Source organism: Cantharellus anzutake (genome assembly GCF_015039405.1).
Source record: "Cantharellus anzutake strain C23 chromosome Unknown EI90scaffold_50, whole genome shotgun sequence".
NCBI lineage: Eukaryota > Fungi > Basidiomycota > Agaricomycetes > Cantharellales > Hydnaceae > Cantharellus > Cantharellus anzutake.
In genome coordinates this window covers 71,967-83,220 of record NW_024067000.1, presented here as the reverse complement: position 1 = coordinate 83,220, position 11,254 = coordinate 71,967, and the positions used below count along the sequence as shown (strand labels likewise).

The window sequence follows — 11,254 nt, the reverse complement described above, 5'->3', positions numbered from 1 at the left end:
GAGGGGTCCGGAATCAAAAGGAACAAGGGTAAGACGAAAGGAGACAAAGGGAGATGGAAAGAGGAACAACACTGAGGGTCAAGTGTTTGACTCAATGGTGTTTCCCAAAGGAGGGATGAAGGGCCAAGGCCCAAGGAGGAAGGAAGGAGGATGGGAGTCGGGAATGGCTAGCTGACTGAATAGAAAGGAAGCAGCAGCCCAAATAGGAATGAGGGAGAATAGCGGAATTGAAATGGACAATGCAATAGTTGCAAGGTCCGGAGTAAGTCCGGAAAGTCCGAACTCGGAGGTTAAACTCCGGAATATTGGCAAAGGTAATTAAATGGAATGAGCTAACCAATACAATGGGTATAAGCGGAGGTGGGGTCAAAGTCCGAGGTCGGAGCTAAGACCAGAGGTTCCGGAGACGAGACGTGAACGGGATACTGGAGCGGAGGTCCGGAGTCGGGAGCATAGGTTTTGTGTACTCGTCTGGAAGGTGTCGAGGTTGGGGTTGGACCCGGAATGTTCCGGAGTCGGACCGAAGGTGGTGTCCGAGCCGGAGGTGGGATAAGGAAGGGAAGTAGGGCTCCGGAAGTCGGAGTTCAGAGTTCCAGGAGCCCGGAGCAGAGGTCGGGATTGTATGGATATGACAGAAAGCTGGAGACGAGGAGGTTGCTGCGAAAGGATAGGCAGGCGTTGTGGCGAAGTGTTGCGGAGTTAACTTTCACAATTCCCAGTTCGGATCCGTTGTCATATTTTCCCCATTCATTCATATTTCTTTTATTGTTTCTTTGTTCCCAATTGGATATTAAATAGATAATAGCTTGTACATAACAAGTTAGTACTGAATAGACCAATGAAGGGGTAAGAAAGAGTTACATCCAAGTGGCAAAGATGCCATCCACGACTCTAATGCCCCCTCTGAGCTAGTTACCAATGTCTAAGACCCCCTCGTATCATAATACTCAGCCTTGATGTCCAAGAGAGTGTCAGAGATCTGGATTGCTGTCAGAGACTGGGATATTGTCAGAGTCGGACAAACTGTCAGAAGGTGGATTGGGTTCTGTCTGAGTTGGGGTCGGAGATTGTGGCAGAGGTCTGTTGGAGCACGCATGCGGATATGTGGGCGGAAATATGCGGTGCGTCCAGAAGCGCTGTTCAAGGTTAGCAGAGTGGGATCGCAGCCTCAGCGACTCAGGTGGAGCGCTGTGCCCTGAGCTTGACGTTTGGGGAGATCCCGTATTTACGGATTGACACTCACAGCGGACTTCAAACAAGACTTGCGGGCAGAGCGGACCTGTAGGAGGAGCGCGGACTCCGCAAGCACGGACTCAGAGGGGGGGAAGCCCCCTTTGCAGAAGGAGAGACTCAGACCAGACAGGGGGGGTACTCTAGTTGATTTCAGACTGAGGTCCCCAAAAGTATTTACAAGGTATATAAATAGGCAAGAGGGAATATAGAAAGGCCGGTCAGTCCAGCGTGGTCCGGTGCGGAGATAAGGGGGGATTGTCAAACTAAATAAGGACAAGAGCCCAGGAACTGGAAACAAGGAACAGATCAATAAACAATAAGTGGCAAGGGTTATTGATGAATAACTGAATGAGATCAATAACCTAGTGCCAATAAAGAGGGGATCAAATGCCGATATTGGCAGGGAAGCAAACAATAAATGGCACTCAGCAAGGAATGAATGATAAGCTGCCAAGTGACAAATGGCCAGAGGAAAAGCAGAGGTCAGCACGCGGCACCGATACAAGTCCGCAAATCAGGATGCAGGGTCGGTGTGATGCCGACACAAGTCCGCAAAGGGATGCAGGAATCAGCATGGTGCTGATGAGTCCACAACAGAGGGTGGTCTGTCAGTGCTGTCATAAAAGGACAGCATGATGGCCAGCAAGATACGGAGGGGAGTGTTGACCTGACCAGAGGTGTCAAGGACAACCAGAAATGGACAGAGGTTGTGGAGGTGCGGAAGCGGTGCATGGTCGATAGAACAGACATCGGGTTGGGGCTGGTATGGATGGGTTCGGGTCGGAGGAATCGCCTGTCGGCATTGATTCACTGCTGACGGAGCCCCGGGATTTGTCAGTTGTGACAGAGAGACATAGGTGAGTGTTTGAGGTTTTTGCAGACTCAGTAGCACCCATGGACCAAAACCCAGCCCCACAAACCACACCTGCACACACTACAACCCTCCCCCTCTTCTCTGTCTCGAGTCAAGGCGATTGACCCATTACACTGTCATAAAAGAACCGACAAAGTGCAGGCTCGCCATAACCATGCAACTGTGTAGCATATTGATTGAACTCAACAATGTACTTGTTTATGTGATGCCCATCTTTCATACTCAACTGGAGGATCTTGTCTTCAGTGTCACCCATTGGATCATGGGGACCGGAGTTCTCCTTGAGCTCTAAGACAAACTCCTGAAAGTTATCCATCCACAAACCTCAGACAGCCCTTCCAGAAGGTCCAGTTCGAAACAATCAAGGGCCATCCCCATCAAGAATGACTGCACATAAATAATCTTTGAGCGGTCACTCATGAAGGCCAGGGGGTGGTCCTGAAAGTTCAGTTCACACTGGAGGAAGCAGGTGTGGAGCTTGTGGGGATCAACCCTGTCAAACTGGTTGGGTTCTCGAACCTTGGTTCGAAGGGAGGTGGATGGAGTGAGAGGTTGTATGGGAGCAGGAACTGGAACAGGGATTGGAGCAAGGACAAGCGGTGGAGTGAGCAAGATAGGTGATCGCTTGTGCTAACTGGGTGAGTACCAGAACAGGAACTTGCTCAACTTTGTCATTGTCACCAACAAGAATAGGGAGGTTGAGGTCAATGAGAGGGATGGGTTCATGAGGAACCAGCCCATCTTCATCAACAACCTCGACAAGAACCTATAAAAGAATGGTTTGTAGCTCGAGAGTGGGAGTTGAATGTCTAGGTCGCAAACATAACGTGTTTGTGAACATCTTTCGGAGGAAGATTGTGAGCTAGTAGTGGAGTGGTACAAGAAATAGGACTAGGAGACTCAGCTCCAGCACGTCTATTTGGAATGGTATGACCAGAACTGGTGTCTGCTCTCAGCGTTGCAAGCAGGGTATTGTTATGGAAATGGAGAATCTTATGGTCCATGACAGGCAACCAGACCTTGAGGCCCTTTGCTATGGAAATGGGCCTAGACTCCTATAGACCAGGCACACAGGTAAGATATTTCTTCTTCTCACTTCATTCTCTGCCAAACCCCATGCCAAGCTTTCCCACTGGGTTTTGGTGCTGGCTGGGGGATTTGTTGATTTCCAAAGGACTTCCTTTGGCCATTATAACATTTGTATTAGATAGATACAAGTCATATGACATGTATGGTAATTGCCGAGATGTTTTCTCATTATCAAATACATAACCCACAAACCTTGTACTGCAATTGTAACATCCTCACCATTGTGTCACCACTGTAAACTCAACCTGTAACCCTGGAACCATGTCCACCTCCCTATTCCTCCTCTCCATGACAAAACCGCAGCGAGGAGGGCATTCCCACGCCCAACCTCCTACTGCCCACTCCCACCAGTCCACCGGGTGGTTGAGTGGTTGCTCCCATGCAACCAGAAGTTCCCTATCAGGAACTGTAGCCTATCCCACCTCCTCAGGAGAAGGATATGGTCCAGGCAGCTCCAGGATGCCTGGCCACGCACCCGTGGGTCCCACTTCCCACGGTCACCCACTACCGTGCACTGGTCCACCAGCCCGCTTTCCCCAACAACTCCCGCTACCGGTACGCTCCCATGAGCGCCAAGTCACCGATAGCCACCAACTGGGTGACTCCCTTTGGGAGTCCCAGTATCCCTCACTACCGGTACGCTCCATTGAGTGCCAAGTCACCGCTAGCCAAACACTCCCAGCACACCCGCTACCGGCACGCTCCCAGGAGCACCAAGTCCCCATTAGCAGACAGCCAGGTGGCTCCCTCAAGGAGCCCACATCATACTCGCTACCGGTATGCTCCCAGGAGCGCCAAGTTACCATTGGCCGACACACAGGTTGTACTTCCATACACTCATCCTATTCCGCTCTCCCTCCGATGGCTACACAGCCACCTCCATTAGTGAGCCGAACGGCTCAGGTTGGGTTCCCCGGAACCCATTCCTGTAACAGGTATAGTGGAGCACAAGGGGGATCGGGGACTGGATAGGAAATGGATGTGTGGCACAGTGGTGCTGTCATATCTGTACAATCCCAACCTCCACTCCGGGCTCCTGGAACTCCGAACCTGATTTCCAGAGTCCTACCCTACCGCTGTCCGTATTCGCCTTCGGACCCGACACCATGCCACCTCCACCCTCCTGTCCTCCTCCTACCCTATCTCCATCCACTCCGATACTCACCTCAGACCGAACATCACCCCTTCCATCACCTCCTCCTTGCTGACTTCCAAGAGGTTATCCCACCTCCAGCTCCAACACCACCTTCGGTCCGACTCCGGAACATTCCGGGTCCGACCTCATCCTCGACACCTTCCAGATGAGCATGCAACACCTATGCTCCCGACTCCGGACCTCCGCTCCGGAATCCCGTTTGCATCTCCATCTCCGGAACCTCCGGTCTTAGCTCCGACCTCGGACTTTGACCCCACCTCCGCTTATACCCATTGTATTGGTTAGCTCATTCCATTTAATTACGTTTGCCAATATTCCGGAGTTTAACTTCCGAGTTCGGACTTTCCGGACTTACCTCGGACCTTGCAACTATTGCGTTGTCCTATTCAATTCCGCTATTCTCCCTCATTCCTATTTGGGCTGCTGCTTCCTTTCTATTCAGTCAGCTGGCCATTCCCCACTCCCATCTGTCAGGGCACGCTGCCGCCGCTGCTGCTGCCACCTCCTTTCCTTTTGTCTCATCCTCTCATTCTCTCTTCTTTCCTTCTTCTCTTTTTCTATCTTTATACAGATGACCTCTCTTTCTTTCCTACACTTGTAGCATAGATGCATCCGATGCTGAGCACCCCATAGGGGCACCGCAACACCGGACGCACCACACAACTCCTACTTGTATTTCCCCTCCAACACTCGGGATCGACCGTGGAGCCACCCATGGTAACCTGGCTTCGTCCGAGGGTGACGTGGCTGTCATATCCATCCCCAGCCATCGACTTCCGGTCCCTCCGATTACTCCAGTCCAACTCCGCTCCTTCCTCACTGACCTCGGAGCTCCCATATTCCGCAATCCTCTCGGTACCCCTCGATGGTCACCACCCCCTCCTTTCAATTTATTACCTACGCCTCCCTAAGTATGGAGCCCTGAAGACTTCCGGACAGCTCCGACGTCTGCTAGTGCACTCCTGTCTCCGCTGGGCAATACACTTGCCTGCCCTGCAGAGCCCACCTTCGGGCCTATCCCTCCTTTCCGTTTCTGGGTTATCGCCTGCCTTTCCGCTAACCCTGCAACCCGACTCGTCGGTAATATTCAGTTGGCTAATGTTTAACCCCGTTAGCTCCGCTCTGTTTGGCTCCGCCAATTGCGGACCCGTCCTCGCTGTAACTATATATATATCCAACTTGTACATAGGTTACACTCCAGTAATAAAATCAACTAGAGTTACCCCCCTTCGGTTCTGATTGCCAGTCAGTAAGTTAGGGCACAGACGTGTCACTAGGCACAGCGCTCTTGGCATAAGTTGCTGAGGCCAAAGCCCTCCGTCATGGAGACTCTCCCTCGTCTTGAATCTGGTCTCTGACAGTGGCACTTCCACGTGACCCATTCACACATGTATATAAACTAAGCCGAAGCAGGACTGAAGAAGTAACCTTCTTCTCATTTCCCACTTCAGGCAAGTACCCTAGTTTAGTCTAGCTTCTGTCAGGGACAGCTCCGAAAGCGGCGAGGTCCCGGCACGAGGGACTCAATGGGACAGATGTCGGCTATGCGTAGCGGCGGTCCCGTTGCAGGGTGAGCATCCCCAACCACTTAGTCTGAAGTGGGAAGTTGAATTATCATTAAAAGGGGAAGCTACAGTACTTACCTGAAGTGGGAAGTTGAGAAGAAGGCTGCTTCTTCTGTTCCCACCCCAGGTGCTATTATATACATGTGGCTGGGGTCACGTGGGAGGAGCCATGTCATCCCCGCACACAGCCGCACTCCCCTGGGTATCTCCGTGGGAGATCCTGGAGGTGTGCCGCTCTGTGAGCGGGAATGCATGCGGCGGGCGTGGCGATCGGGGGAGCGGGGTTAAGTGTGTAGTAATACATAGAGAAGGGGAAGTCAACCATGGAATGGAAATAGAAAGAAAGAAGGAAAGGGGAAAGAAGAAACAGGGAGTGATAGCAGGGGAGCGGAGTAGGGCGGCACGATGCGGGGTCAGGTGGGGTGTGCCCTGACATCACCCCCCCCTTAAGCCGCTTCGCCTCGAAGCAGCTGGGCAGTTCTCTCTTTCTCTCCCTGGGGCATGTGGGTGCGTCCGGTGCAACTCCTTGACTAGGTCTGAGGCATGGGTTAGGTCATCGCACGTGAGCCATTGGTTTTCTGAGTGTGGCCAGCCTGTATACTTTACCAGGTACCGGAGTTTTCGGTGCAGCCACTTAGAGTCCAGGATTTTCTCTACTTCGTACTCCTCTTCTCCATCCACGAGGTCTGGGCCTGGGCGGGGGTCAGCGGGGCATTCCGCAATCTCGTCCGGGCGGTGCGGTCTGATGTTTGTTACCGATACGACTGGGTGGATCCCTCTTTGTTGGGTGGTGAGCCGGAGTTTGACAGCGGCGGGGGAGACAACTTTAATAATCGTGAAAGGGCCGGTCCATTTACGGTCCAGCTTCTTGGTTGGGCAGTCTGTCATGTAATTTTGGGTGCTGAGCCAGACCTGGTCGCCTTCTTGGTATGTAGGGGCCGCCTCGCAGTTCCGGTCGTAGTAGCGGGGCATCTCGTCCGCCACGTGCTCTAGCGCTGCCTTTGCCTCTTCTTGCATCTTCATCATCCTCGATGAGAAGGCATCAGCGGCTTCTACTTCGGATGTGCATGTGGGCTCTGTCCCCATCCTAGGGTGTTGGCCAGTGTCGAGCTCGAAAGGGGTTCGGTGGGTGGAGGAGTGGACACGGTTGTTATAGGCAAACTCTGCTAGTGGGAGCCAGTCCGCCCAGTCGTCTTGGCGATGGTTGACAAACACCTGGAGGTAAGCCTCTACCTCTTGGTTTACTCTCTCCATCTGCCCGTCTGTCTGGGGGTGGTAGGGCGTTGAGGGGGTGAGCTTGACGCCGAGGAGGTCCACGAGTTCTTTCGAGAATTGCGAGACAAATGCGCTCCCTCTATCGCTGAGAATCTCTTCAGGGAGACCGTGGTGCTTCCAGACATGTTCGAGGAAAAGCTGCGCGATCCCTGCCAAGTCCACCGTTGTCACCGTTGGGATTGCGTGGATGCGTTTGGATAGGCGGTCCACTACGACCAGGACAGCATTGTAGCCCTTGGACTCGGGGAGTTCTCCAATCATGTCTACTGAGATTACTTGCCAGCGGCAGGTGGGGATCTTGTTCAGGGTGAGCTTTCCCACTTTACGAGAGGGGAAGGATTTGACACGGTTGCAGGTGTCGCATCCGCATACGTACCGCCCAACATACTCTGCCATCCGTGGCCACCAGTAGTCGCGGGAGACGAGTTCCAGGGTCTTCCACTGCCCTGGATGCCCCGTCGCATGCGCGTCATGGTACAGGCGCACTAGGTCGTGGCGGAGTTGCGGGTCTTTCGGGACATATACTTTTCCTCTGTACAGCACCAGCTCTCCTTGTTTCTCCCTCTCCCAGTTCCCGCATTGCCTTTACTACTTTCTCATCCAGGTCCTTTGCCCTGCTGATCCTCTCAAGGATGGTCACCCCTTTGCCTTCCACCGTGACCACCTCCACCGCACAGGCCTTGAACCAGGCGGGTTGGAGGAGAGTCAACCTGTCGTTGTCGTCCTTGCCTTTTGGGTGGTCAGCGCGGCGCGAGAGCGCATCGGGTTTTCCCATGAGTTTCCCTGGGCGGTGGATGAGGGTGAAGTGGAATTGGGAGAGGAAGAGTGACCACCACGCTTGGCGGCGATTCAGTCGTTGTGCGGTGCGGAAGTACCCTAGGTTGCGGTGGTCGGAGTAGACTTCGACTTTCTCCTCCGCTCCTTGTAGGAAATGCCTCCACTCCTCAAGGGCGTGTACGATCGCGAGCATCTCCTTGTCATACACCTCGTAGTTACGCTCTACATCCGTAAAACTCTTGGACATGAAGGCTATGGGGTGGAACTCTCCATCTGTCTGGAGCTGGGATAGGACCGCGCCGGTCGCAAAGTTAGAGGCGTCACATTCAAGTTTGAAGCGACCCGTATCAGTGGGGAAGGCGAGGACCGGGGCGGAGGTGACGGCATCTTTGAGGGCCTGGAAAGCGCGGTTTTTGTCAGGTCCCCAGGTCCATGACTTGGTTTTGCAGGTCAGCGCATGGAGGGGGTGGGCTGTCTCGGAAAAGTCTTTGATGAACCGGCGATAGAAGTTGACGAACCCCAAGAAGGACTGTACTTCCTTGACCTTGGTTGGGGTTGGCCAGTCAAGGACACCGCAGACTTTCATGGGGTCCATCATGACACTTCCCTCAGAGATGACGAGGCTGAGGTACTCGATCCGCTTCTGCTCAAACTTGCACTTTTCCGGCTTCAAGAAGAGCCTCCGCTTCCGCAACGTCTCCAGGACCTCTCGGACAACCTTCCGGTGTTCTTCCAGGGTGGCAGTGAAGATCAAGATGTCATCCATGTAGCAGATGATGACCTCTCGGTCGATGAAGTCTCGGAGAATGTCGTTCATCATTGTCTGGAACGTCGCTGGGGAGTTACACAAGCCGAAGAACATGACGGTAGGCTCGAATAATCCCCGGTTGGTCGAAAATGCCGCCTTCCACTCATCGCCGTCTTTGATGCGGACGTTGTTAAATCCCCAGTGCAGGTCCAGCGCCGAGAAGTACTTAGCATTTCGGAGGCATGCGAGAATGTCCAAAATGAGTGGGAGGGGGTATGAGTTTTTGACCGTGATCTCGTTGAGCTTTCGGTAGTCGTGGACTAGGTGCAAAGATCCATCCTTCTTCTTGACAAAGAAGACTGGGGCTCCCATCGGGGATTTGGATGCCCGAATGCGCCCGTTCCGCAGGTTTTCATGCAGGAACTTGTCCAGCTCCTTCTGCTCTGGTTGTGACAGGGGGAAGGTCCTCCCTCTCGGGAGTTTGGCATCTGGTGCCAGGTCTATCATGTGGTCCCAGGGCTTCCGGGGGGGCAGCTGGTCGAAGGCCTCTTTCGAGAACATGTCCCGGAAGTCCTGGTACTGTTCTGGGACTAGCTCCTCAAACGGCATGGGTTCTACTTCTGGTCCACGGGCTTCCTGGGCCATCCGCTGAGATGGCATCGTGGTTGCTCTCAGTTCGTGTCCCCACCCTGGAGGGATGATGGCAGCGTAAATCCCGTCCCCAGGTTCCACTGTGGGGTCCAAGTCAGCGTGTCCTCGCGCCGACTGGCAGGAGGATGGGCAGCGGGACATACTGACCCTTTGCCGTGTCCAGTCTACCTCTGGGTTGTGGTGCAGCAGCCACGAGTGTCCAATGATGAGGGACTGTCGCCCGAGGTTTGCGACGGCGAAGCGGGCCCGCTCTGTGTGCCGTCCAAACGTCAGGAGTGCCTCTAGTTCCTCGGTTATGGCCCCATTCTCGTTTGGGGTGCCATCGACATTGCGGACGGGGATGGGTTGGGGGAGTGGGATCGTCTCAAGCCGGTGTTTTCTGACAAACTCGGGGCTTACGAAGTTCCCGGTGGCCCCCGAGTCTAGGAGGGCGGACGCAGAGACAGTGGCGAGGGAGGTCAGGGTAGTCAGCTTTACAGCTAGGTTGAGGGATCTGGGGGGTTGTTTGGACAGCACGTAGATAGCGGGTGGCAGGACCGCTACTTCAGGCGCTGCGCTTGGTGTTTCTCTGTCCTTACTGTTTGAGGATGCGGTTTTCCTCTGTTTCTTGGCGATGACTCAGTGGAATTTGGATGTTGGCGCTGGTTTAGGTGCGCCACGGTATCTACACGAGCTAGTACTATCACCTACAGGCGGCCGGGGCACATCCCTCACCGGTTGCCTTCCTGAAAATCCTCTTGGGCTTCTACCTCTTGCCCTTCTCCTCCATCTGTCTCTGTCCCTGGTTCACCAATTGCCTCCTCAGCCCCTCCATGAGTGCCCTGAGGTCCTCTGGGTGCATCCGCCTGGCTCGGCAGGTTTTTGGCTGCGGGCAGTCCCGCACGATGTGCCCCGGTGTGTTGCAATTGTAGCAGAGGCCGCCTTGTCTTTGGTCTATCCTCAAGCGGTCGAGGTCCATAGGTTGCGGCCCTCCTCCCACCACAGGGCGCGGTGCAGGAGGCGGCGGTGCAGCAGCAGGTTGGGGGCGCGGCAGTGCAGGGGCTGGATGGGCTTGTGGGAGGGTGGTAGGGAGTGGGGATCTCGCAGGTGGAAGCTGGGGCCTGGCTGGGGGGAAGCGGGGTTGGGTTGCCTGGAAGCGTCGCCACTGGGTGTCAAGGAGGGTGGCCTTGCGTTTCCACTCGGCCCAGGTAGTCGGCATGGGGTGGAGGCGGTAGATGCTTTCTCGGAGTCGGGAGTTGATCGCCTGTTCAGGTCTACTAGCCCTACATCTCCTAGCCGCGAGGTGGGGCCGAGGATCTCGAACTCTTGGATGACCTTGTCCACAGAGTCGGTGCCTTGTTGCAAGGTGGCCAGCTTCTGCCTGGCCGTGGCTTCGCGGTTTGGGTCTTGGAACATGGCATCAAGTTCCGTGTTGAACTCGTCCATGGTAAGCCCGGGGGAGCTCGTCGTCAGCAGCATGATGGTACGCTGCGTTGCCCATGCTCCTGCAGTCCCTCCTTTCATGTAGGACAGGACAAAGAGGATCTGGGAGAGGGCATCGGGAAACTCCGCTGCCCGAACGTGGAAGTAGATGCCACATTCAGCCTTGAAGCGGTCAAGGTCTTCGGTTGCTCCAGAGAAGGGGGTGGGGGGGGGGCAACTTTAGGTGGTTTGGGTCTGGGGGCGGGCACGGGCATGGGTGCGGGTGCGGGCGCCACTGGGGGTTGGTTCTGGATTTGGCTCTCTACAATAGCTTGGAGCTCTTGGAATCAGGACAGCAGCTCATCATACTGCTCTTCGGTCACCATAGCGGGGGAGATGGGGGAGGCGGGGGAAATGAGGTTAAAGCCTTCTTCTGCTGTCAGGGACAGCTCCGAAAGCGGCGAGGTCCCGGCACGAGGGACTTG

General features: G+C 54.6%; 1 protein-coding gene across 1 annotated transcript; it reads right to left on the bottom strand.

The window, feature by feature from the left end:
• Positions 1–2,553: 2,553 nt before the first annotated feature.
• EI90DRAFT_3128459 (uncharacterized protein) lies at positions 2,554–3,111 on the bottom strand (the record flags this gene model as incomplete). The annotated part of the gene is made up of 3 exons (XM_039064098.1): positions 2,554–2,676; positions 2,754–2,873; positions 2,935–3,111. The coding sequence occupies 3 exons, from the start codon at positions 3,109–3,111 to the stop codon at positions 2,554–2,556; spliced, it is 420 nt and encodes a 139-aa protein (XP_038912388.1).
• Positions 3,112–11,254: the final 8,143 nt, after the last annotated feature.